The sequence below is a fragment of the Pimephales promelas genome, chromosome 19, assembly GCF_988280905.1.
Source record: "Pimephales promelas chromosome 19, fPimPro1.hap1.1, whole genome shotgun sequence".
Lineage (NCBI taxonomy): Eukaryota > Metazoa > Chordata > Actinopteri > Cypriniformes > Leuciscidae > Pimephales > Pimephales promelas.
The window spans coordinates 15,906,499-15,933,260 of record NC_142787.1 but is presented as its reverse complement, the minus strand read 5'-3'; the positions used below and the strand labels follow the sequence as shown (position 1 = coordinate 15,933,260).

General features: G+C 36.3%; 4 protein-coding genes and 2 pseudogenes across 4 annotated transcripts; all 6 read left to right on the top strand.

Annotated features, from left to right (window-relative positions):
- The first annotated feature begins 37 nt into the window (after positions 1–37).
- On the top strand, positions 38–853 carry LOC148970780 (uncharacterized). Its single transcript, XM_089123583.1, has one exon. It carries the CDS (start codon positions 38–40, stop codon positions 851–853), a length of 816 nt encoding a protein of 271 aa, XP_088979709.1.
- Positions 854–6,977: 6,124 nt separating this feature from the next.
- LOC120491674 (chemokine XC receptor 1-like) lies at positions 6,978–9,131 on the top strand (annotated as a pseudogene).
- A 5,121-nt stretch (positions 9,132–14,252) lies between these two features.
- Positions 14,253–15,116, top strand: LOC120491675 (C-C chemokine receptor type 8-like). Its single transcript, XM_039689643.2, has one exon. The coding sequence runs from the start codon at positions 14,283–14,285 to the stop codon at positions 15,114–15,116; it is 834 nt and encodes a 277-aa protein (XP_039545577.2). The 5' UTR covers positions 14,253–14,282.
- Positions 15,117–17,195: 2,079 nt separating this feature from the next.
- Positions 17,196–18,059, top strand: LOC148970779 (C-C chemokine receptor type 8-like). Its single transcript, XM_089123582.1, has one exon. The coding sequence runs from the start codon at positions 17,226–17,228 to the stop codon at positions 18,057–18,059; it is 834 nt and encodes a 277-aa protein (XP_088979708.1). The 5' UTR covers positions 17,196–17,225.
- Positions 18,060–19,762: 1,703 nt separating this feature from the next.
- Positions 19,763–21,971, top strand: LOC120491676 (C-C chemokine receptor type 8-like). Its single transcript, XM_089123581.1, has 2 exons — positions 19,763–19,887; positions 21,092–21,971. Exons 1-2 carry the CDS (start codon positions 19,763–19,765, stop codon positions 21,969–21,971), a joined length of 1,005 nt encoding a protein of 334 aa, XP_088979707.1.
- An 833-nt stretch (positions 21,972–22,804) lies between these two features.
- Positions 22,805–23,889, top strand: LOC120491677 (C-C chemokine receptor type 8-like; annotated as a pseudogene).
- Positions 23,890–26,762: the final 2,873 nt, after the last annotated feature.

Genomic DNA, 26,762 nt, shown 5'->3' with positions numbered 1-26,762 from the left:
ATACAAGCTTCTAAGCTGAGAAAATAAACTAAAGAAGATGAATAACACATCTGCATCATCGATGAACTCCACAACTGAACAATCACTTAACATTATGGACATCTGTGTGTACTGCTTTAATTTCCTGGTTGGCCTTCCCACACACTCCTGCATTATATGGCTCATTGTCACAGGAAAAGGAAGCGGAGTTGCGTCAGAGTTCTTTAACCTCAGTCTCTCTGTTTGTGAGATTGGTACCTGTCTGAATTGTTTGTTCTTCATACTGGCAAACTGGTTTCCAAGTATTTCGCCAATGGCAATATTTTTTATAGGACTAGGCATCACTGGTCGTCCTCTGTTTCAGTGTCTGATCTCTTTTGAGCGTTACCTGGCAGTGGTTCATCCTGTAACCTTTCTGAAGTTCAAACCTCTCAGATATAGAGTGATCTGCTCCTTTGCTGTCTGGATAGTCACTTTTGGCTCCTGTTCAGTGTGCATGATCACAATGTCTAACTTGAATACATACACATGGTTCTTCTTGACGCAGCTTCTATTCTATATCTCCATCCAGTTGTTCTTCTGTTTGACTATTCTCAGAGCTCTGAGGCAGTCAGGACCAGGAGAGAAGGGGAGAGAAAAAGAGGAGGAAAATCAAGTTAAAAGAAGAGCGTTTTATCTCATTCTAATAATTACTCTGAACATGTTTGTCATCTATCTCCCATTTGTTATCGCTGGCTTATTTACGCTTGTGGCCCAAATGTTTATTCCAATACTGTGGAATATGGGTTTCTTTTTTTTTGCACTGGCTGGTTTTTTACAGCCTGTTCTTTATCTTTACCGGTTTGGAAAACTCTTCTGCCTTTGTTCTCCATAAAGCCTGCAATTATTATATTTTATATTAGTAAATATTATTTTAAATATTATGAACAAGCATGTTTGTTATGATCTGCTATTAACAGTTTGGCCTATGTTTTATTTAGAGGTTATTGCGTTGTTTTTGCCTCTTCACGACGACTTGCTTGCTTTAGTCCTCAGTCGCTTTGGATAAAGGTGTCTACTAAATGACTCAATGTAAAATGTAAATGTTATAAAAATGATTTGTGTAGCGCCTACATAAAATAGAGAAGTAATTTATTAAGAGAATTTATTTATAGTTTGTGATGTTATTTGTTTGTGGTCTATTTCATTTATAATTGCTGACACTAACTTTTTTTTATTTCAAGTTCTTCCATATGAATTAATAATAAAACTAAATGTTAACCACTCATTAATGTTATGTGGGAATTTAAGCAATTTAAACCCAACATTAAATTTTTTTTGTTATAAGAGCGAGTACAAGATTGAAAAAATTCTTAACAGCAAGGATGCATTTTGATTTAGTTATTAAGATAATATTCTGATTCAAAAATAAGTGATACATATAAGACTGTAATTCCCCACACCCTCAACTGCCCTTCATAGCGAGCATAGAGATCCTCAATAAAATAAAATAAATAAAAAAATATTTTATTTTAAAATATTACACTTTGATTTAATATAAATAAAATTGTGATTTAAAATAATGTAAGTGTATGTAATACGTCATAATATATAATAATACAACGGAATGTTTTACTTGCGTAATGATGGGAATATTTTTTTCGTCTGAATCTTTTTTTAACCTATAAAGGAAACATTCTAAAGAAAGACTAGGAAAAAAAGATATCTAACTATTTCTATATATATAACTAACAAAGACTATCCCTGTCAGGAATAAGCATCGGCATAGTTTCCTAAGAAAATTGCTTTTTACATTTTCATTTTCATTTAAATAAAAATCACTAGCATGACATTATGCATGCCTTTTTTTACCTTCTGTAAAAGTAAAGTTAACACTTTATTTTCCAGTGGCATTGTTACATAGATTATGTGATATGTATGGTTACTAGTAATAACTATAAATTGTGCATAATTACATGCAACTAACTCTAAACCAAACCAAACCTAACCCTAACCCCAACCCCTATACATGTCATAACTCTATATTACACACTACTTGTATAAATGTATAATTACAGTGTAACAAAGACACCTTAAAATAAAGTGTAACCAAAATATTTGCATGTCACATATCGGGTATTTATGTAGGCCCTAACCATGCTCTCATAATAAACCAGTCTACAGATTACTGGTCTGGGTTGACATATTTAAGGTGACAAACTCTTTTTTGATATTTTATATATTGTGGTTATCCATGTAAAATTGTTGGCTATTTAGATAGATTAGCTATTATTTTGATTATTTTAGATTCTAGATAATTATTTTGGATTTAGATTATTTGTGATTCGATTAATTTAATCACACCCTGTATCGACTCTTCTGGCACTAATCTTTTAATGTTTAGCTCTGTCTCCTTTGTAGATTACAATTGCACAAATATTTCCTAACATATTAGAGAGGCACTAAGCATGAACATCTCGATTGAGAACTTCAGCTCAACTGAGGTTTATCCTTCCACCATAATACACGAAACTTTCCTGAGGGGTGTCAGGATTGCTTTGCTTGGCTTTAATATACTGTTCGGACTTCCTACACACTCCTATGTTTTGTGGCTTATTGCACGAGAAGGAGGAATTCCTTCAGAAATCTTCAATCTCAATCTCACAGTTTGTCCCACGACGCATGCGTGAGAACTGAACTGAAGTAGTTGAAGGAGATCACAATTCTCGTGCATGCGTCGTGGAAATCTCTTGAAGTCTCGTTTCAGGCCAACAAGGAAGTAAAGGAATAGTCGAATAAAGTCGTTATTTTTGTTTGTTTTTTCGCACAAAAAGTATTCTCGTCGCTTGATAAACTTATACTTGAGCCACTGTAGTCACATGGAATATTTAAACATTTTCTTCATTGACTTTCTGGGCCGTCAAGTGTCATTCCCTTAGGAGCCTATATGTGGTAGTGATTCGGCTCTCAAATTTAATAAAAAATATCTTCATTTGTGCTCCGAAGACGAACGAAGGTCTTACGGGGTTGGTACAGCATGGGGGTGAGTAATTAATGATTTAATTTTTTATTTTTGGGTGAACTAACCCTTTAAGTGAAGTCAGTTTTTGTTGTTTTTGTATTGATTTAGTCCCGTTTATACATTTGTTTACACACGTCTGAGAGAAAAAAAGCTCTCCATATTATATTTATGCATTCTATCCCACAAGATGATTTGCATTAATGTAAATAGGTTCTGCCCTTCAGAGTGAGGGCATAGTGTCCCAAATGGAAACATAAGCTCTCACCATCTTCCTCCCAGTCCACACTTTTGTGACGCAACGCCACTTTGACTGTTGAGCAGAAGTCTGAAACCTAAAATGACAAATGGGACAGCTTACAGTAAAGTATGGTGGAGTTAACGTTGTAAGTCCACAAGACTGCAATGGTGATCCTTACCTTTGAATGAACTCACCAAATGCTGGGAAGTTAGAATTGCTTTGATAAGTGATGATGTAAAAATACTGAATCGGTTTTATGAACCATTTGAATGAACTAAATGAATCAGACTTTCCATCACTGTGGATGCATAATAATAATCTCTGAGTATGTAGGCCTACAAAATATATGTCCGCAAGAAAAATACGTTTTATTGCTGTATCCGAAATTGCATACCTCCATTAAAGGGTTCGTTGACCCAAAAATGAAAATTAAGTCATTAATTACTCACCCCCATACTGTACCAACCCCTTAAGACCTTTGTTCGTCTTCGGAACAAAAATGAAGATATTTTTGATTAAATTTGAGAGGTGGATCACTGCTACATAGGTTACCTAAGGGATCGAAACTTGATGCCCCAGAAAGTCAATGAAGAAAATGTTTAAATATTCCATGTGACAACAGTGGCTCAAGTATAACTTTATCAAGCGATGAGAATACTTTTTGGGCGAAAAAAAAAACCAAACAAAAATAACGACTTTATTCGACTAATCCTTTTCTTCCTTGTGGGCCTCAGACGAGAGTTCAAGAGATTTCCACGATGCATGCACGATAATTGCGATCTCCTTCAACTACTTCAGTTGTTGACTGAAGCAGTGAACTACTTCACGTCGCGCATGCGTCGTGGAAATCTCTTGAACTCTCGTCTGACTTTTTTACATTTTTTCACATCTTTTAAACAGCATGTTCTTGTTCATGTTCACCTATATTGTTTGCTGAATGCAGAGTTACATTGGTCCTCGTTTATCAAAAGTGCATACACCAAATTTCCAGTGTACACATGGCGTACACCCAAAACCACGGTGACTTTGAGATTTATCAATATGGACGTTGGCGTATGGCATGCTCAAATCCTACGCCAGCTCAGGAGGTGGTGTATGCACATTTTGAATATGGATCATAAATTCCATATCTCTGTTATTTACATTGTGGAGAAGAGAAGATTTGTTACTTTGTGGTGAAGAGAAGTTAAGTATCCTTAACTGAACAAAGCTGTTCACATACATGTTCTGGTAAATTTATAAAAAAAAAAACATTTATAAAAACTAATGTCCTAATGAAACTAAGGCCTAACCCTGGCTCAATCTAAGCCCCGTCTGAAACCAGGGCTTTGTTTTTTAAATGCTTTTCTTTAAAGAGTTATTTCACCCAAAAATGAAAATGATGTTATATTAATGACTCACCCTCATGTCGTTCCAATCCCATTAGACCTCCGTTCATATTCGGTACACAGTTTAAGATATTTTAAATTTAGTCCATGTGACACCAGTTCTGCCCTGCAAACGCAAAAGACCTTAACTCGCTAGAGTGTGAAACTGAGAAAAATGACTTTATAGTTCTGTTCTGTCCAGACAAAAGAATTATAGGTAGGACTCCCAAAATTTGACAACTAGTTGCTATAATGAAGCAAAGTTTGTATGCAAAAAATCTTGAGCTCAAAATTCAACTTTGACCCTTTTTTGGCAGTTACTGTACTCTGCCTTTGTATCATGTGCCAAAAATAAGGAGCCGTGCAAAGGCAAAAGGCAGTAACTGACATATAATCAATTTTTGCTCGCTGTTCTCCATACTATTGGTTTTCATTAAAACGAGAAAAATGGGATTTTGTTTTATTGACGATCACTGAGAAATGGTCTATTGTTTAAAATGCAAAAAACATTTATTATTTTCAAGGTGAAAAGGATTCATTTGCCTCGTCTAAATGTCACGTTTTTAATGAAGCAGCCTAAATGATCCACTTTGGAAAACGTGTAGATGTCACGGTTTAACCCCCTCAAACGTGAAACTTACACGTTTGCGTTAACACGTTCCAGAGACACGCAATCGCCTCTGCCAACGACCTGTTGGTTTTCATTAAACCGAGAAAAATGGAATTTTGTTTTATGTAGCCTACGATCACTGAGAAATGTTCTATTATTTAAAATGCAAAAACATGTATTATTTTCAAGGTGAAAAGGATTCATTTGCCTTGATCCTCGCCGAAGAAAACGTCTAAATGTCACGTTTTTAATGAAGCAGCCTAGGAGTAAAATGTCTATTTTTCCGGTGTCCCCCAGCTCCCCGTTTAAGCAAAAGGTACGCTAAAACATCGTATTACATCGACGTTAAACCAGGTTAACCGTGTTAACCATAACCTTTTAAATACTCAACCTAGTTCCGTTGCTTAGCAACGGGAAGAAACTCCTGTAACTTCAGTGCCCAACCCGGCCTATCACGAAAAGACGTGAAATAATCACGTTGGTCCACTTTGGAAAACGTGTAGATGTCACGGTTTAACTGTGATAGTTAAAACTCAAAACCATAAATAGATACTGCCCTCTTGTGTCAAATTATATTTCTATATTTATTTTTCCAACAAATAAAACCAAACCTGCAATAAAAACCATCCAATAAACACGTGAAGTCAACAGACTCAGTGGCTCAGTTGATAAAGCGTTGGGCTTTAATCAAGAAGACCCGAGTTCAAATACCGTTCTTGCTTACGTTAAATTGTTGTGATTATATCAAACAAAGTGGCCAAAACAACATTTCTCCAGCCGACAAGACTAATCACGTTGGTCCACAAATGTTTAGATGTCACGGTTCACCCCCTCAAACGTGAAACTTAAACTTACCATAACCAATTGGTTTTCATTAAACCGAGAAAAATGGGATTTGGTTTTATTGACGATCACTGAGAAATGGTCTATTTTTTAAAATGCAAAAAAACATTTATTATTTTCAAGGTGAAAAGGATTCATTTTCCTTGATCCACGCCGAAGAAAACGTCTAAATGTCACATTTTTAATGAAGCAGCCTAATGAGTAAAATGTCTATTTTTCCGGGGGTCCCCAGCTCCTCGTTTGAGCAAAAGTTACGCTAAAACAACGTCGACGTTAAGCCGCGTTAACCTTGTTAACCATAACCTTTTAAATACTCGACCTAGTTCCGTTGTTTAGCAACGGGACTCCTGTAACTTCAAGTGCCCAACCCGGTATCACGACAAGACGTGAAATAATTACGTTGGTCCACTTTGGAAAACGTGTAGATGTCACGGTTTAACAAAACCATTAATAGGGCTAAACTGCCCTCTTGTGTCAAATTATATTTTTTTAATTTATTTTTCCAACAAATAAAACCAAACCAAAACCCCTCCAATAAACCCTTGAACTTAACAGACTCAGTGGCTCAGTTGATAAAGCGTTGGGCTTTAATCAAGAAGACCCGAGTTCAAATCCCATTCTTGCTTACAATTAAATTGTTGTGATTACATCAAACAAAGTGGCCAAAACAACATTTCTCCAACCGACAAGACTAATCACGTTGGTCCACATTTGTTTAGATGTCACCACCAGTGATGTAGTGCAGGGTATACGCAGGTATACCCACTTCCTTTTCAGTCGGCATTGCGTATACCCACTTCTAAACCCCATCTGATGCGCATCATTTAGATGTAAATGTATCATGTTTATAATAAAATTTTGTGGTATGTTCTTACCAAAGATGTATCGTGTGTATGTTACGTGGATGGTGGCAGTTAAACAGCGGAACAATTTGACAGTATGACAAAGCCAGAGTACAGTAACATCACAGCGGGCACCGTAACATCTCTCTTGATGCCAGGGAAAACAAAGCCAGAACACCTTAACTCAACGATCATCGTGCTGGAACAAAGGCAAAGAGCCGTAACAGCTGATACGGCGTTCTGCCTTGGTTTCTCATATGGTTTTGGATGTTACGGTTGTGATAGCCCTTTATTTTCTCGTTAAAACAATCAAATTGAATCACGGTATTTATACACATGATAAAGGAGGTCTCAAATACCACAAAAATGACACTAACTCATTTTTGACCAAACATGATGTTACGGCGTTTTGCCTTTGTACGGCAGAGTTGGTTAGTTAGAAATGTTTCAAGCATCGAAAGTACATTTTGGTCCAAAAATAACAAAAACTACTACTTTATTCAGCATTATATTCTCTTACGGTTCGCGTTCGCGAGTCCACAGTGATGCTGATGACGTGCTATCTGGTGCGTCCATGTATTCGGGTTCAAATAAATATGGCAGGGCAAAAAAAAATGCAAGTCTTCCTCTGTGTGGAAATCCTTAGACATGTTTGCGAAGATTGTTCTATTTACAGCGTGTGTCTCCCTCAGACTGTAAATGAAGCTCGGGCGCACTGATAACACTTCAGCAGTGTCTTACGTCGCCAGCGTCACTGAACGCAGATCGACAACAGAACCGGAAGACAATACACTGCTGAATAAAGTCAAAGATTTTGTTATTTTTAGACCAAAATGTATTTTCGATGCTTCAAAACATTCGAACTAATCCACTGATGTCACATGGACTACTTTGATGATGTCTTTATTTCCTTTCTGGACAAGGACAGCATACCGTACATACATTGTCAATGGAGGGACACAAAGCTCTCGGTCTAAATATGAACTATCTTAAACTGTGTTCCGAAGATGAACGGAGGTCTTACGGGCTTGAAACGACATGAGGGTGAGTCATTAACGATATCATTTTCATTTATGGGTGAACTAACCCTTAATCTCTTCTAATGGTTTACCAGGAGAGTCTGTTTTCAGAGCGTTATACGTCTTTTTGAGTATTTTGTTTATATCTCGTGATTATTTGCATGCCACATGTGAGGTGTTTATGTAACCATGCTATTATATCTTCAGTCATTCTAAAGAACAGATGTGTGGAGGTGGATGTCTGGGGTGACGACTTACTTCAGGTAGCAAACTTCTTTTGGTTTTCATTATCCACAGTACATATTTTAGTATACATTGGGGTTATCCAAGTAAGAGTTTTAAGGTAGTTTAGATTTGTACTAGTTAAAATGTGTCTGAGCTTGATTTGTTTCAACATTCAGACTTAACAGATTATTGAAATGCTGTGATATGATTCCTTCAGTCACACCCTTTATCATCTCTTCTGACACTTATATTTTTCTCTCTGTCTCCTTTGTAGATTACAATTGCACAATTATTTATTGATTCGAGAGGCACTGAGCATGAACATCTCCACTGAGAACTTCAACTCAACTGGGGTTCATCCGTCCACCATAATACAAGAACCTATGATACTGATGGGTTTCAGGGCTGGTTTGCTATTTTTTGTCTACTGTTTGGGGTTCCTACTCACTCCTATGTTTTGTGGCTTATTGTGCAAGGAAAAAGAATTCCAGCAGACATCCTCAATGTCAATCTCACAGTTTGTGAGATCATTTACTGTCTGATTTTTTTTATCTATATTTTTCAAATATTCTTTAATTTAGAGACACTACAACATTTTTTGCAAGGAATAGGCATCACTGGCCGTCCTCTGTTTCATTGTCTGTTGTGTGTTGAGCGTTACCTGGCAGTGGTTTATCCTGTAACCTTTCTGAAGTTCAAACCTCTCAGATATAGAGTGATCTGCTGCACTGTGGTCTGGATAATCACTCTTGGATCATGTTTGGTTTCTCTGATCATGCTAACATCATCTAATCTGAAGGCATTTACATGGTTCTTCTCGCTGCAGTTCCTCATCTTCCTTTCCATCCAGTTGTTTTGTCTTGTGGCTGTTCTCAGAGAACAGAAGTTTCTCAGAAGTTTCATTGATCTGGTTTCTTAGTATTAATTGTTTCATTCTGGCTGGTTTTGTGCAACCTATTCTTTTTCTGCACAGGGCTGGGAAACTCTTCTGCCTCTGTTCTTCATAAAATTAATGCTTTAGACAGGACATTCAGAAATTAAAGTTAAACCTGTTATTGATTCATAGGCTTTATTGAGTTGGTCAGTTTAGCCATATAAACCCATACAAAATGGTCAGAATAAATGTGCAGCCCATGAATGTTCATGTATTTGTAGAATTTGGATTGCTTTTTTACATTGGTGGTGTTCAAGCTTTAATTTACATTTTAATTAAAATGTACTTTGTGAAAATAAAATGGTCAAAGTAAAAATATCATCTGTTACTGAGAATGAAAATAATTGAAATCATCCATTTATTTATAAATTCCTTTACAGATTTTAGTTTGCATGTGTTGTTTTAAAATTAAGATTTGTGTAAACCTTTTCTGCTTTAATGTTTATTATTATTTTTAAAATGTAAAATGTAGTCTGAGTGTCTTTTATTTGTTTTTTTTTCACTCAAACAACCCTAACCCTAAAACGTAAATAAACAAAAATAGTGCTCCTGAACACAGCTGTCTGGTTCAACATAAAACATGTCCTCCAGGTTCTCCTTATTCCCAGGTCTGCAGGTTCTTTTATCCTGTCTCTCCGCCAGATACTGGAATTGCAAACAGGTGTTAATCATTTTCACTTGACTCACTTTTCACCGCTCGTCCCCACACACTCCGCTTTACCACGCCCCCCTCGCTACATACCCCCACCGCCCAACTTAGGCCGGGGAGTCCTACGGTCTGCAGCCTCTCCCCCCAATAGAGAGGAAATCAGCTACAGCCATCTGCACCCCTGATCTGTGGATCACCTTGAACTTAATAGATTGCAATGCAAGATACCAATGATATCTCATATCAGTATATCTCAATGACATCATAGTCGTCAGTAAGACCTTTAACATTCAAGATCTCTCTGAAGTGCCCTGGTAATTGGTGATTTGATCACACGGAACATGAAAATAGAGACAACCATAGTCATATGAAATTTAAAAGTTTAAAAGTATTCGCTAATGCTAATCGTAAATTCTCTTAGGTCATTATTCATGTCAGCACAAATGATGTTCGACTTCGCCGGTCGGAGATCACCAAAAATTTATATTAAAGAGGTGTGTGAACTCGCAAGTACGATGTCAGGCACTGTAATTTGCTCTGGCCCCCTTCCTGTTCGCAGGAGTGATGAGAAGATAGTCAGTAGACTGTCCTCACTTAATCGTTGGCTGTCTGAGTGGTGTCCGCAAAATAATGTAGAATTTATAGACAATTGGAAAAGTTTTTTGGGCAAGCCTAACCTGTTGAAAAGAGACGGTATTCATCACTCCTAGGCTGGTGCTGCTCTTCTCTCTAGTAATTTGGCTCATAGTCTTAGAGCTAAAACAAGACAAATTTGGCACCAGGTCAGGAAGCAGACAGACTGGCTAAACCGACCGTCTGCTAGCGGCCTCGCGTCTTTCACCTAGATATTATATTAGTCTGTTCCCCGAATTTGGATGTCCAAAAAACGTCAGATTAAAAATGTAATTAATATTCAACGAATAAAAAACAGATATAATACAGATGAGCAAATGATAAAGCTTGGGTTGCTGACTATTAGATCCCTTACTTCAAAATCGCTCATAGTTAATGATAAGATTTCAGATTATAATCTAGATGTGCTGTGTTTGACAGAAACCTGGCTAAAAACAAATGATTACATAACTTTAAATGAGTCCACCCTGCAAGATTACAGTTATAAACATGAACCTCGTCTGAAAGGCAAATGGGGAGGTGTTGCTTTAATTTATAGTAATATCACTAAGAAATCTAGTTTTAAATATACTTCTTTTGAAGTATTGGTGCTTAGTGTAAAAATATATAATGTAAATGACAAATCACGTTTGAGAATTCTGCTGGCTACTGTAAACAGGCCACCAGGGCACCATAAAGATTTTATCAGAAGAACTTAATATCGTGACAGAAACTTTTAAAGCGATAGTTCACTTTGAAATTAATTTTTGATATGTTTTAGCTTACCTCAAGGGCATGCAAGATGTAGGTGTCTTTGTTTCCACAGTATTTTCAATTTTGACGTTTTTTGGTCAAACCGGTGTTGTCTGTCAGTCGTACACTGGAGGCTAAGGGTGTCCTCCCTCGGTTCACCTCAAAGAGCATGCACAGAGAAGTCAAAATTAAACATGATTTAATGACTCGTAAATGTAAGTACACATTGATGGCCTAAGACACAAAACGAGTGATTTGGGTGAGAAAACGAAGATTATTTATATCGTTTTTACCTCGTGTTACCACCGCCATGTCCAACTGATCTGAATCAGATGTCCAACTGAACCGAACTGAACCGTCTCCAGAAGTTACGTGAAGTAATCTCTCGCGCGTCTACGTCACGCATTGTTTACACAGAGATTTCTGAAGTTTTACCTTTCACTAAACATATTTAGATATATCGAAATCGTCTATCTAAATATGTTTAGCGAAAGATAAAACTTCCAGTGTATGACTGACAACGGTTTGACCAAAAAATGTCAAAATTGAAAATACTTTGGAAACAAAGACACCTACATCTTGGATGCCCTTGAGGTAAGCTAAAACATATCAAAAATTAATTTCAAAGTGAACTGTCCCTTTAACTCTCTCTTTTCCAGCACTTTAGACGCAGTTGCTCCGTTGCGCTTAAAGAAAATTAAAGAAAATAGTCCAACGGCTAAACTAGAGGTATTCCAGATTTCATGGAAGGAGAGCTTGATTGCATACAGAGAGGCCTTAAAACCGCTAAGTCTGCTTATTTTTCAAACCTATTACAAGAAAATAAACATAATCCTAGGTATCTATTTGAAACAGTGGCTAAACTAACAAAAAAGAAAGCTTCAAGCCCAGAATTGTCTAAGCAACATAGCAGTAATGACTTTATGAATTTCCTCACTTGTAAGATTGATAATATCAGGGACAAAATTATAACTATGCAACTGTCTACTACAGTATCGCATCAGGAGGTCCATTGTTGTCTTTCTGAGGAAAGATTTGGTTCATTTGCTGCTATACGAGAGGAAGAATTTTGCCAACTTGTTAATTCATCTAAATCAACAACTTGAATGCTAGACCCTATACCGACTAAACTACTGAAAGAGATGCTTCCAGAGGTCATAGATCCTCTTCTTAATATCATTAATTCGTCTTTGTTGCTAGGATACGTACCAAAAACCTTTAAGCTAGCTATGTTAAAAAAAACACAACTTGATCCTACAGAATTAGTTAACTACCCAGATAGCAAACTGACATTGAATCAACGTGGAAATATGACATCGAAACAACGTTGATCTGACGTTGTTTTGCTCATCGAATTAACGTTGAACCAACGTCAGACGCGTCATTCTTTCAAAACTAACGGAAAATCAACTTGAAATCAACGCGTTGTTTCAACGTTATGAAAGCAAACCAATTTTCGATTTCATTTAGCTTTGAAGAATGCCGCGTCTGACGTTGGTTCAACGTTAATTCGATGAGCAAATCAACGTTGTTTCAATGTCATGAGAGACGTCGTTTCCACGTTGATTCAATGTCAGTTTGCTATCTGGGTACAGGCCAATCTCGAATCTGCCTTTTCTGTCAAAGATACTGGAAAAAGCTGTATCCTCACAACTGTGTTCCTTTCTTGAAAGAAATGATATCTGCAAGGATTTTCAATCAGGATTTGGACCACATCATAGTACCGAGACAGCTCTCATTAGAGTCACAAATGATCTGCTCTTATCATTCGATCTTGGTTGTCTCTCGATCTTAGTGCTGCATTTGACACAATTGACCACAACATTATTTTAAATAGACTATAAAACTATGTTGGCATTAGTGGAACTGCATTAGCATGGTTTAAATCATACTTATCTGGCCGTTATCAGTTTGTAGCAGTAGCTAAATGGTAGATCGATCACAAGTTCAATAAGAAGATACTTTATAAAAACTGTTCACTTCGTGTATACAGACAGGAGCCATCTTAGAAAATAGTCTTGATAAGTCGATCCCCGAATGCCGTTCATACAGTTCAGAAGTTCGCTGAACTTCATAGAGATCAGCTCACTCAGCACGACGTTCGTGGTTTGACTTGTCGTGACTATTTTCTATTTTCACTTTAAATGTTGGAAAGGTTTTTCTGGAGTTCTAATATATATATATTTGCGCCTTCTGTGTGTAACCCTAGTTTGCATATCACATGTGAAGTGTTTATATAGCCGTGGTCTTATTTAATCATACAGAACCCTGTGCAGAGCTTTCTGGAGTGACTTCACACTGCAGGTAACACACTCCTTAAATCTCGATTAGTTTAGACTAATTAGCTATCGTATAAAATGTGTCTGAGTCTGATTTGTTTGACCATTCACATTTAACACATTAATGAAATGCATTCAAAGAAGGAAAAGAAAAAAATTAAACAGTTTTAATGAACCTGAGGCAGTGTTGTAGTACTCGAGACTCGGACTCGTCTCGGACTCGGTCTCGAGACCATATTTTAATGGTGTTGGTCTTGTCATGGACTCGTGTCCATTTGGACTCGGAATTGACTTGTACTCGTACTTGTACTTGTACAACATTTTTTTTTTTTTTAGGACTCGGAATTATTCCCGAGTCCACTCGAGTTCAATTGAAAATATTTTTCATGATTATTAATGTATGTTAATAAAATATTTCTTTAAATTGATTGACACGCCCAGTGATTGGTGATTTTCTAGTGCGCAACTGCGCATGACAAATTGTAATAAAATTACTTTTAACACCAAGTAAGTTCAGTAAAAAAAAAAAAGGATTTCTCTAAGTAAATAAAAGTAAATTAGGTAATCAACCCCCACTGGTCTCGGTCTCGACTCGGACTCGACTGTCTCTGGTCTCGGTCTCGACTCGGACTCGACTCTCTCTGGTCTCGGTGTCGACTCGGACTCGAGTGAGGTGGTCTCGACTACAACACTGACCTGAGGCTCTAACGCATAATCATAGACCATAAAATCTTTCTTGAATAAAATGTGCTGACATATACTCTCGAATTTACACATTATCTACACAATGAAGATGGGTGTGACTGAATGACTGTGATTTGCTTCATTAAATCTCACCCTTTATCGTCTCGTCTGACACTTATATTTTTCTCTCTGACTCTTTTGTAGATTACAATTGCACAATCACTTATTGATTAGAGAGGCACTGAGCATGAACGTCTCCACTGAGAACTTCAACTCAACTGAGGTTCATCCTTTCACCATAATACAAGGAATTTTGATACTGAGGGGTTTCAGGATTGCTTTGCTTGGCTTTAATATACTGTTTGGCGTTCCTATACACTCCTATGTTTTGTGGCTTATTGCACGAGAAGGAAGAATTGCTTCAGAAATCTTCAATCTCAATCTCACAGTTTGTGAGATAATTTACTCTTTTATTTTTCTTACACAAATATTACCTAGAATTAGTCTAGATTTACATTGTTTTTTACAAGGACTAGGCATCACTGGTCGTCCTCTGTTTCATTGTCTGATGTGTGTTGAGCGTTACCTGGCAGTGGTTCATCCTGTAACCTTTCTGAAGTTCAAACCTCTCAGATATAGAGTGATCTGCTGCACTGCGGTCTGGATAACCACTCTTGGATCCTGTTTGGCTGTTATACAAACATCATCTAATATGAAGACATATATATGGTTCTTCTCGCTACAGTTCTTCCTCTTCCTCTCCATCCAGTTGTTTTGTCTTGTGGCTGTTCTCAGAGCTCTGAAACAGTCAGGACCAGGAGAGAAAGGGAGAGGGAGAGAGGAGGAAAACCACATGAAGAGAAGAGCATTTCATCTCATTCTAATAACTACTGTTACTTTGGTTGTCATGTTTGTACCTTTCGCTATCACTGGATTCCTCACTGTTCTGCAACAGCAAGAACAGCAAAAAGTTTCACTGATGTGGTTTCTTGGTCCTTGTTGTTTCATTCTGGCTGGTTTTGTGCAACCTGTTCTTCATCTGCACAGGGCTGGGAAACTCTTCTGTCTCTGTTCTTCATAAAATAAAAAAGTGAATGTTTTATACTATGCATTCTGTACCTGGACCTATTATTAATTTATATATTAGTGAGTTGGTAATTTTAGCTAAATAAACTCAAAACAAAATGGCTAGATTAAATGTTCAGGTTTTGATTGTTTTTTATGTCATTTCTAGAATGCAGACTGTTACTAACAATAGAGGGTATTCAAGCTTTAATTTAAACTGCATGTGTGGAAATAAAATTGTAAAATGATCAATATCATCTGTTGGTTTATAAACTGCTTTATAGATTTTAGTTTGCATGTTTTGGTTTAAAATTAAGGTTTGTGTGAAGCTTTTCTGCTAGTGTTTATTATTATTTTTAAAATGTAGAGAAATGTTCTAGAAATATTCAAGGCAATTCATATACAAACAAACAAACCGTGTTGTTTTCTATGCACATTAAACTAAAACTTTTTTGTATAAATGTATTTGCATTTTATTTATTCATCATACTTTAGTTTGATATTTTTTTAGGCTAAAACTCAGACTCAAAAACCTATAGTCTTAATTTGTAATGGTCTTTTGGTAAATTTCTCTACACCAAACTAGTGAAATTGTTCATTTAAATTTGTATGTATAGATTTGTTTACCAAATTTTAATATAAGAAGAAATCTTCGTATTAGGCTCTTTTAAGAGTATCAATGTCTTTGGACCATTAATTGTCTCTGGCAGCTTAAATCAAGTGTTGGTCAGCTTAGCTGCTTATGAAAAGCCACCTGTTAAAAACATGGGTGTTGTCTTCAACTCTGTCCTGTCATTTGATAAGCAGGTAAATGCAGTAGTCAAATCATGCTTTTTATGGATAGGACTACTGGCTAAGTTTAGAAAAAAATGTTTAAACCACACTGAGTTTGAGAGAGTAATACATGCATTTATGTCTTCTCGTCTAGATTATTGCAATTTAATTTATATATATATATATGGTTCATAGGATTAATGTTCAAACGGTTCATAGGATTAATGTATATATATATATATATATATATATATATACATTAATCCTATGAACCGTTTGCAGTTCAAAATGCAGCTCTTAGACTAACTGGCACAAGTAAAAATAAGCACATTACCCCCGTCTTGCTCTCTCTGCATTGGTGGCCGGTGTGTTTTAGAATAGAGTTTAAGAATTTACTCTTTGTTTTTAAGGTTTTAAATGGGTCGGCACCTTCTTATTTATCTGAACTTGTGACTGTTAACATATCTAATAGATTTTCAAGGTCAGCAAATCAGAATCTGTTGAAGGTTCCCAGATCACGGTTAAAAAAAGCCCCAAATTGTGGAATAATTATTCATTATCTATAAGGGTATTCGCCATAGAATCTCTTTTTAAGACAGAACTCAAAACATACCTTTTAGAGAAGGCTTATAATATTTGAGTCTTTTGAGCTTGGTTTTTTTCTGTATTTAAATGTATTTGAATTTTATTTTATTGTTTTGATTGGTGTTGTTTTCACAACTGTTGTACAACACAGTGTTTAGCGACAGTTGTTTTATTGTGCTATATAAATAAACTCTTTTTTAAAAACTACTTTAGCAGAAAAAATAACACTTTAAATGTTGGAAAGACTTTTTCTGGAGTTATGTATTTATTTTTGTGCCTTATGTGTGTAACCCTGATTTGCATTTCACATGTGAAGTGTTTATATAGTCGTTAATCATACAGAACCCTGTGCAGAGCTTTCTGGAGTGACTTCACACTGCAGGTAACACACTCTTTAAATCTCGATTAATTTAGACTGATTATCTGTCGTATAAAATGTGTCTGAGTCTGATTTGTTTGACCATTCACATTTAACACATTAGTAAAATGCATTCAAAGAAGTAAAAGAAAAAAATGACGAGGGTTTTTATGAACCTGAGCCTCTTAACGCATAATCACCATAACATCTTTCTTGAATAAAATGTGCTGACATATACTCTCGAATTTACACATTATCTACACAATGAAGATGGGTGTGACTGAATGACTGTGATTTGCTTCATTATATCTCACCCATTATCGTCTCGTCTGACACTTATATTTTTCTCTCGGACTCTTTTGTAGATTACAATTGCACAATCACTTATTGATTCGAGAGGCACTGAGCATGAACGTCTCCACTGAGAACTTCAACTCAACTGAGGTTCATCCTTCCATCATATTACAAGAAACGTTGATACTGAGGGGTTTCAGGATTGCTTTGCTTGGCTTTAATATACTGTTCGGACTTCCTACACACTCCTATGTTTTGTGGCTTATTGCACGAGAAGGAAGAATTCCTTCAGAAATCTTCAATCTCAATCTCACAGTTTGCGAAATAATTTACTCTTTTATTTTTCTTCCACAAATATTACCAAGTCTAGAGTTATTATATCAGTTTTTACAAGGACTAGGCATCACTGGCCGTCCTCTGTTTCAGTGTCTGATGTGTGTTGAGCGTTACCTGGCAGTGGTTCATCCTGTAACCTTTCTGAAGTTCAAACCTCTCAGATATAGAGTGATCTGCTGTACTGTGGTCTGGGTAACCACTCTTGGATCCTGTTTGGCTGTAATACAAATATTATCTAATCTGAAAACATATATATGGTTCTTCTCGATTCAGTTCCTCTTCTTCTTCTCCATCCAGTTGTTTTGTCTTGTGGCTGTTCTCAGAGCTCTGAAACAGTCAGGACCAGGAGAGAGAGGGAGAGAGAGAGAGGAGGAAAACCACATGAAGAGAAGAGCATTTCATCTCATTCTAATAACTACTGTTACTATGGCCGTCATGTTTGTACCTTTCGCTATCACTGGATTCCTCACTGTTCTGCAACAGCAAGAACAGCAAAAACTTTCACTGATGTGGTTTCTTGGTCCTTGTTGTTTCATTCTGTCTGGTTTTGTGCAACCTATTCTTCATCTGCACAGGGCTGGGAAACTCTTCTGTCTCTTCATCATAAAATGAAAATGCAAATGTTTTATACTGTACATTCTGTAACTGAACCTATTATTAATTTATATATTAAAGTGAGTTGGTCATTTTAGCTAAATAACCCCAAAACAAAATGGTCAGAATAAATGTTCAGCTTTGGAATGTTCTTTATGTCATTTCTAGAATCTAGACTGTTACGCATTATGTATTTTTTATCAATAGAGGCTGTTCGAGCTTGAATTTACACTGCATGTGTGAAAATAAAATTGACAAAATAACAATATTATCTGTTACCGAGAATAAGCGAAGTCATCCATTGGTTTATAAACTGCTTTATAGATTTTAGTTTGCATGTTTTGGTTTAAAATTAAGGTTTGTGTAAAGCTTTTCTGCTTTAATGATTATTTTTTTTTTTTTAAATGAATAGAAATGTTCAATTTATATAAAAGCAAACTGTGTTGTTTTCTATGCACATTAAATTAAATGTATAACTTACTAAAATGTATATGAATGTATTTGCATTTTATTCATTCATCATACTTTAGTTTGATATTTTATTAGGCTAAAACTCAGACTCAAAAACCCAGTCTCAATTTGTCATTGTCTTTTGGTGACTTTCTCTACACCAAACCATTGGAATTGTTAAAGGGGTGATGAACTGAGAAATCAAAATTTTTCTTTGAGCTTTTGACATCTAAGAGGTCATCATATTATAAGAATATCCTGTAAGTTTCAGAACGGAAAACGTCCTTGTTAGTCCAATAAAAGCTTTTATTAACACCAGCCTCAGCAAACGACTCATTTTTCAAAGTGGGGAACTATGACGTCAAAGAGGATAAAACACCACCCCCGCAGAAGAAGATCAACACCTACTTCAACACGGCCGGTTTAGCCCCGCCCACCGATTCACGCATTACACGTATAGCTAAATAACATAGGTCTACCTCGTGACGACAAACCGTGTCGAGAGTGAAACTCATTATAATATGCAAAACTGTTATCCACTCACGGCAATGGGCGATTACTTCCAAGTCTTCTGTGTAAGACGGCCATAAAAACTGACCGTTTTTGAGCTGGGCTTAAAACTAGGGTAGAAAATAGCCTATTACTTATTCATTTTGATGTTTTTTAATGTAAAAACCAAGCGAACATCATAAATTGACCTCAGACAACAATATAAAAAAAAATAAAAGCCAGTTCACGACCCTTTAATTTATATTTATGTATATATTTATACACCAAATTTTAACATAAGAAGAAATCTTTGTATTAGGCCCTTTTAAGAGTATCAAATGACATGTTATTATCTGTTGATGCTGTCAACTTTGCTGATTCTGCTATTGGTTTTGAGTGCAGTCTTTGATACGGCTGATCATGATATCCTTATTTCTTGTCTTGAACATTGTGCGGGTATTAAAGTTATGCACTGAACTGGTTCAAATCTTATTTGAACAATATAACTTTTTCAGTCTATACAAATGGATGTTTATCCACAAAATCACATTGTCTTGTGGGGTTCCCCAAGGATCTATTATTGGCCCCATTTTGTTTTCTTTATATATGCTCCCTTTGGGCTCAATATTTAGAAAACACAGAGTGTTATTCCATTGTTATGCAGACGACACTCAAATACTGTATGTGTGCCCATTAATGACAATCCTGGTCAATGTGCTTTAACTGCCTGTTTGTCAGACAGTGGCATGGATGTCTTTTTTTTTATTAATCTCAATGAGAGTATGACTGAGGCAATTGTGTTTGGACCATTAGTTGTCTCTGACAGCTTAAATCAAGTGTTGGTCAGCTTAGCTGCTTATGAAAAGCCACCTGTTAAAAACATGGGTGTTGTCTTCAACTCTGTCCTGTCATTTGATAAGCATGTAAATGCAGTAGTAAAATTTGTGCTTTTTATGGATAATACTACTGGCTAAGTTTAAAAAAAAAAGTTTAACCCATAGTGAGTTTGAGAGAGTAATACATGCATATATATATATATATATATATATATATATATATTAATCCTATGAACCGTTTGCAGTACAAAATGCAGCTCTCTTAGACTAACTGGCACACGTAAAAATAAGCACATTACCCCCGTCTTGCTCTCTCTGCATTGGTGGCCGGTGTGTTTTAGAATAGAGTTTAAGAATTTACTCTTTGTTTTTAAGGTTTTCAATGGGTTGGCGCCTTCTTATTTATCTGAACTTGTGACTGTTAACATATCTAATAGATTTTCAAGGTCAGCAAATCAGAATCTGTTGAAGGTTCCCAGATCACGGTTAAAAAAAAGGGACACCGGGCTTTTTCCATAGTCAGCCCCAAATTGTGGAATAATTATTCATTAACTATAAGGGTATTCGCTATAGAATCTCTTTTTAAGACAGAACTCAAAACATACCTTTTAGAGAAGTCTTATAATATTTGAGTCTTTTGAGCTTGTTTTTCTCTGTATGTAAATGTATTTTACAACTGTTGTACAACACAATGTTTAGCGACAGTTGTTTTATTGTGCTATATAAATAAATAAACTTTTTTAAAAACTACATTACCAGAAAAAAGAACACTTTAAATGTTGGAAAGGTTTTTCTGGAGTTCTAATATATTTATTTTTGCACCTTCTGTGTGTAACCCTAGTTTGCATGTCACATGTGAAGTGTTTATATAGCCGTGGTCTTATTTAATCATACAGAACCCTGTGCAGAGCTTTCTGGAGTGACTTCACACTGCAGGTAACACACTCCTTAAATCTCGATTAGTTTAGATTGATTAGCTATCATAGAAAATGTGTCTGATTCTGATTTGTTTGACCATTCACATTTAACACATTAATGAAATGCATTCAAAGAAGTAAAAGAAAAAATGATGAGGGTTTTTATGAACCTGAGCCTCTAACGCATAATCACCATGACATCTTTCTTGAATAAAATGTGCTGACATATACTCTCGCATTTACACATTATCTACACAATGAAGATGGGTGTGACTGAATGAGTGTGATTTGATTCATTATATCTCACCCTTTATCGTCTCGTCTGACACTTATATTTTTCTCTCTGTCTCCTTTGTAGATTACAATTGCACAATCACTTATTGATTAGAGAGGCACTGAGTATGAACGTCTCCACTGAGTACTTCAACTCAACTGAGGTTCATCCTTCCATAATAATACAAGAAACTTTGATATTAATGGGTTTCAGGACTGCTTTGCTTGGCTTTAATATACTGTTTGGACTTCCTACACACTCCTATGTTTTGTGGCTTATTGCACGAGAAGGAAGAATTCCTTTAGAAATCTTCAATCTCAATCTCACAGTTTGCGAAATAATTTACTCTTTTATTTTTCTTACACAAATATTACCAAGTCTAGAGTTATTATATCAGTTTTTACAAGGACTAGGCATCACTGGCCGTCCTCTGTTTCAGTGTCTGATGTGTGTTGAGCGTTACCTGGCAGTGGTTCATCCTGTAACCTTTCTGAAGTTCAAACCTCTCAGATATAGAGTGATCTGCTGCACTGCGGTCTGGATAACCACTCTTGGATCCTGTTTGGCTGCTATGATCATACAAATATTATCTAATCTGAAGACATATTCATGGTTCTTCTCGATTCAGTTCCTCATCTTCTTCTCCATCCAGTTGTTTTGTCTTGTGGCTGTTCTCAGAGCTCTGAAACAGTCAGGACCAGGAGAGAGAGGGAGAGAGAGAGAGGAGGAAAACCACATGAAGAGAAGAGCGTTTCATCTCATTCTAATAACTACTGTTACCATGGCCGTCATGTTTGTACCTTTCGCTATCACTGGATTCCTCACTGTTCTGCAACAGCAAGAACAGCAAGGAATTTTACCGATCTGGTTTCTTAGTATTAGTTGTTTCATTCTGGCTGGTTTTGTGCAACCTGTTCTTCATCTGCACAGGGCTGGGAAACTCTTCTGTCTCTGTTCATCATAAAATGAAAAAGCAAATGTTTTATACAGTACATTCTGTAACTGAACCCATTATTAATTATAGTGAGTTGGTAATTTTAGCTAAATGAACCCAAAACAAAATGGTCAGAGTTTAGCTTTTGAATGTTCATGTTATTGTAGAATTTGGACTATTAAGTATATGTATAACCCCTGAGGGTGTTCAAGCTTGATTTACTCTATCTTTGTGAAAATAAAATTGTGACAATTTAATCTGTTACTGCAGAATAAGTGAAGTCACCCATTGGTTTGTACATTTTAAAATGAAGGTTTGTGTAAAGCTTTTCTGTTTTAATGGGGTTTTTTTTATGTATGAATGTTCAAATAAGAAATTTCATATACAAAACAAAAAAAAAAAACTTGTTTTCTACGCACAATAAACCAAAACTTTCTATGTATTGCATTTTAACATTACACGTCAGTTTGGTATTTTATTAGGCTAAAACTGTCTCAAATTTTCATTATCTTTTGGTAATTTTCTCTACACCAAACCACTGAACATTTTTATTTATGGATAATTACAAAATTTTCAGGGATTCATATAAATTTTTCTTTTTGCACCTAACGTGTAGACTATAACCCTGATTTGCATGTTACATGTGAAGTGTTTATATAGCCGTAGTTTTATATATTTAATCATACAGAACCCTGTGCAGAGCTTTCTGGAGTGACTTCACACTGCAGGTAACACACTCTTTAAATCTCAGTTAGTTTTGATTGATTAACTATCATAGAAAATGTTTCTAATTGGATTTTTTTGACCATTTCGATTTTACACGTTATTAAAATGCATTCAAAGGACAGATAGTAAAAGAAAAAATGACAAGGGTTTCGTGAATCTGAGCCATGAACTCTTATGCATAAACATGGATCTTGACTTCTTTCTTGAATAAAATGTGCTGACATATACTCTCAAATCTACACATATATTTACAATTTAGAAAGACTGTGATTTGATTCATTCAGTCTCACCATTTATTGTCACGTCTGACGTTTTCTCTCTGTCTCTTTTGTAGATTACAATTGCAGAGTTATTTATTGATTAAAGAGGCACTGAGTATGAACGTCTCCACTGAGAACTTCAACTCAACTGAGGTTCATCCTTCCACCTATTTGATAAACAATGAAGCTTTATTAGTGAAGGGTCTCAAGACTGGTTTGCTATGCTGTAATCTGCTTTTTGGACTTCCTACACACTCCTATATTTTGTGGCTTATTGCACGAGGAAGAATTCCTTCAGAAATCTTCAATCTCAATCTCACAGTTTGCGATATTATTTACTCTCTAGGTTTTTTTCTTTTTCTTTCACAAATATTCCCAAGCATAGAGTTACTACATCGGTTTTTACAAGGACTAGGCATTACTGGTCGTCCTCTGTTTCATTGTCTGATCTGTGTTGAGCGTTACCTGGCAGTGGTTCATCCTGTAACCTTTCTGAAGTTCAAACCTCTCAGGTATAGAGTGATCTGCTGCACTGCGGTCTGGATAACCACTCTTGGATCCTGTTTGGCTGCTATGATCATACAAATAGTATCTAATATGAAGACATATACATGGTTCTTCTCGCTGCAGTTCCTCCTCTTCTTCTCCATCCAGTTGTTTTGTCTTGTGGCTGTTCTCAGAGCTCTGAAGCAGTCAGGACCAGGAGAGAAAGGGAGAGGGAGAGAGGAGGAAAACCACATGAAGAGAAGAGTGTTTCATCTCATTCTAATAACTACTGTTACCATGGCTGTCATGTTTGTACCTTTCGCTATCACTGGATTCCTCACTGTTCTGCAACAGCAAAAACAGCAAGAAGTTTCATGATCTGGTTTCCTAGTCTCAGTTGTTTCATTCTGACTGGTTTTGTGCAACCTGTTCTTTATCTGCAGAGGGCTGGGAAACTTTTCTGTCTCTGTTCTTGAACAAGTGAATGTTTCCATCCTTTGAATAAACTTTAATTTACACTCTGTTTTCTATGCAAATTATACTAAAATGAAAGGAGGTTGCATAGTAAAAGAATGGTTACAATGGTTGCATAGGTGCACAGGAACAATCCTTTATAAAATGCATAAAACTTTAATTTAAGAAGACGTGAAACTCACCGAGTGGTCTGGGGTGTTCACTGATATGCTCACACAAAAATCGCTGCAAAAGATGCTTTCCAACAGGTTTTATTGTAGTTTTTGTACTCCATTGACTTGTATTGTATGTTCTGTGATGTACGGTATTACTCCGCCGCGGGAAACGGAAATGGGGTTGTTTGTATTCTTTCTGTAGTCTTACGCAGTCACGGTATTGTAGGCTACACTATTCAAGTGCTTTACTTCCAATCGACAAAGGTGCATTATCGCCACCAACTGGGCTGGAGTGTCTATTATTCAAGCTCTCAACGGAAGAATGTACGGTTGTGTGGCATTCGGAAAAATTGGTCTACAGTTTTGCAAAGAATGGTAAAACACCTGTTGGAAAGCATATTTGCAGCGATTTTTGTGAGCATATCAGTGAACACCCCAGACCACTCGGTGAGTTTCACGTCTTTGTAAACTAAAAATGTATGCGTTTTATAAAGGATTGTTCCGATGCACCTGCTACCATTGTAGAGGTGTGGGGGTGCTACCACAGAAACCGAAAATTCTCGGGACAGCAGCATCTGTCTAAAAAAACAATCTTAACCATTCTATTTTATCAGAAACGATCTAAAAACAGGGCTTTAATTGTAAATACATAACTTGTCCTTTAAACAATATCTGATCTCACTGTTGCATGTTAAAGGGATAGTTCACCCCACAATGAAAATTCTGTCAGTATTTATTCACCCTCATGTTGTTCCAACCTGTAAGACCTTCGTTCATCTTCAGAGCACAAATTAAGATACTTTTGATTAAATCTGAGAGCTGTATCACTCCTTTAGGGATCGAAACTAGCCAGCCCAAAAGTTATGAAAGACAGTGTTAAAATAATCCGAGTGACTGCAGTGGCTCAATCTTAAGTTTATCAAGCGAAGAGAATACTTTTTGAAAACTCGAGATTTCACGTAGTGTAACTGCGCAATGATAGGTTGTACGTCACACGCATCACACTCATCATGACCAGCGTCCTATAGCGTCGGCCAATAGTAAGCCTTCGTGTCACAAACAGCATTGCGCAGTTCCATGCAGTGTTGTAGTCGAGACCACCTCACTCGAGTCCGAGTCGACACCGAGACCAGAGAGAGTCGAGTCCGAGTCGACACCGAGACCAGAGAGAGTCGAGTCCGAGTCGAGACCGAGTCCATAGAGAGTCGAGTCCGAGTCGAGTCCGAGACCAGAGACGGTCGAGTCCGAGTCGAGACCGAGACCAGTGAGGGTTGATTACCTAATTTACTTTTATTTACTTAGAGAAATCCTTTTCTTTTTTTTTTACTGAATATGATCAGTTTAGGGTAAAAAGGCCACATAGTAGGTGGTGTTAAAAGTAATTTTATTACAATTTGTCATGCGCAGTTGCGCACTAGAAAATCACCAATCACTGGGCGTGTCAATCAATTTAAAGAAATATTTTATTAACATACATTAATAATCATGAAAAATATTTTTAATTGAACTCGAGTGGACTCGGGAATAATTCCGAGTCCTAAAAAAAAAATGTTCGAGTACGAGTCAATTCCGAGTCCAAATGGACACGAGTCCATGACAAGACCAAGACCATTAAAATATGGTCTCGAGACCGAGTCCGAGACGAGTCCGAGTCTCGAGTACTACAACACTGGTTCCATGACATGAAATTGCGAGGCCCACAGAGAAGGAAATGAATAATTGAATAACTTCGTTATTTAATTATTTGTTTATAGTTCGTGCACAAAAAGTATTCTCGTTGCTTGATAGCCACTGTAGTCACTTGGAATGTAGTACTGTAGTAACGATGTCTTTAATAACTTTTCGAGGCCGGCAAGACTCAATCCATCAAGCAGCCATATGGACTAGTATGGAGGAGTGATCCAGCTCTCAGATTTAACCACAAATAACTTAATTTTTGTCCCAAAGATGAAGCAAAGTCTTACGGGGTTGGAATAATGTGAGGGTGACTAATTACTGACAGAATTTTCATTTTGGGGGGAACTAAACCTTTAAGGGAGAAAACAACTGAATAAAAAGTTTGTCACCTGAAGACATACATTTGTTTTCTGTGTTTTGTAGATGGATTTTAAAGCTGTATTTCACATAAAACACCAAATATGTACAGCAATGTTATCATGCCTATATTGCAATGCTTCATATTAATTAAACTTTTTCTTTTTTTGTCTAAAAGCAGTTTAGTTACCACATTCATTTCTGCACAACATAAACAAAATAAGGATTCATCTTTGTTTTTGCTTCTTTTTTATTTCTATATTTTAAAAAATATGTTTTCAAGGTAATTTTTGTTGGATGGTGAGGTTAATTTACTGGTGTTGTGGAACTGCTGCTGTGAATTGAACTTTGCAGTATTTTAGTGTGCTTGCTCTAGCGTTAGTTAAAAGTAAATTACATTTTTCTTGTTGTTCTACATTGTCCGATCATACTTTTTTTTTTTTTTTTTTTTTGGTCCAAAAACAACCTTGGACCGATTTCATATCATGCCACAAGGTTGATTTGCATTCATGTAAATATATATCAGAAACTTTCAAATGTGAATGTTCCACATTTACAGTATGTAAACTGTATTGGTTTGTCTATTCTATACAAATATTTGAACTATTTGTTTTTTTATGTAATATGTCACATATATCCCCGTGACAGCATGTATAAATATCCAAGGCGGTTTAGAGATTTATGGT

Excerpts from the sequence above, each read along its gene's own strand:
- LOC148970780 (XM_089123583.1), top strand. The coding sequence starts at position 38 with ATGAATAACACATCTGCATCATCGATGAACTCCACAACTGAACAATCA.
- LOC120491675 (XM_039689643.2), top strand. The coding sequence starts at position 14,283 with ATGAACGTCTCCACTGAGAACTTCAACTCAACTGAGGTTCATCCTTTC.
- LOC148970779 (XM_089123582.1), top strand. The coding sequence starts at position 17,226 with ATGAACGTCTCCACTGAGAACTTCAACTCAACTGAGGTTCATCCTTCC.
- LOC120491676 (XM_089123581.1), top strand. The coding sequence starts at position 19,763 with ATGACTGAGGCAATTGTGTTTGGACCATTAGTTGTCTCTGACAGCTTA. Across the intron at positions 19,888-21,091 it reads GTTGTCTTCAACTCTGTCCT|ATTACAATTGCACAATCACT; the intron begins GTCATTTGATAA and ends TCTCCTTTGTAG.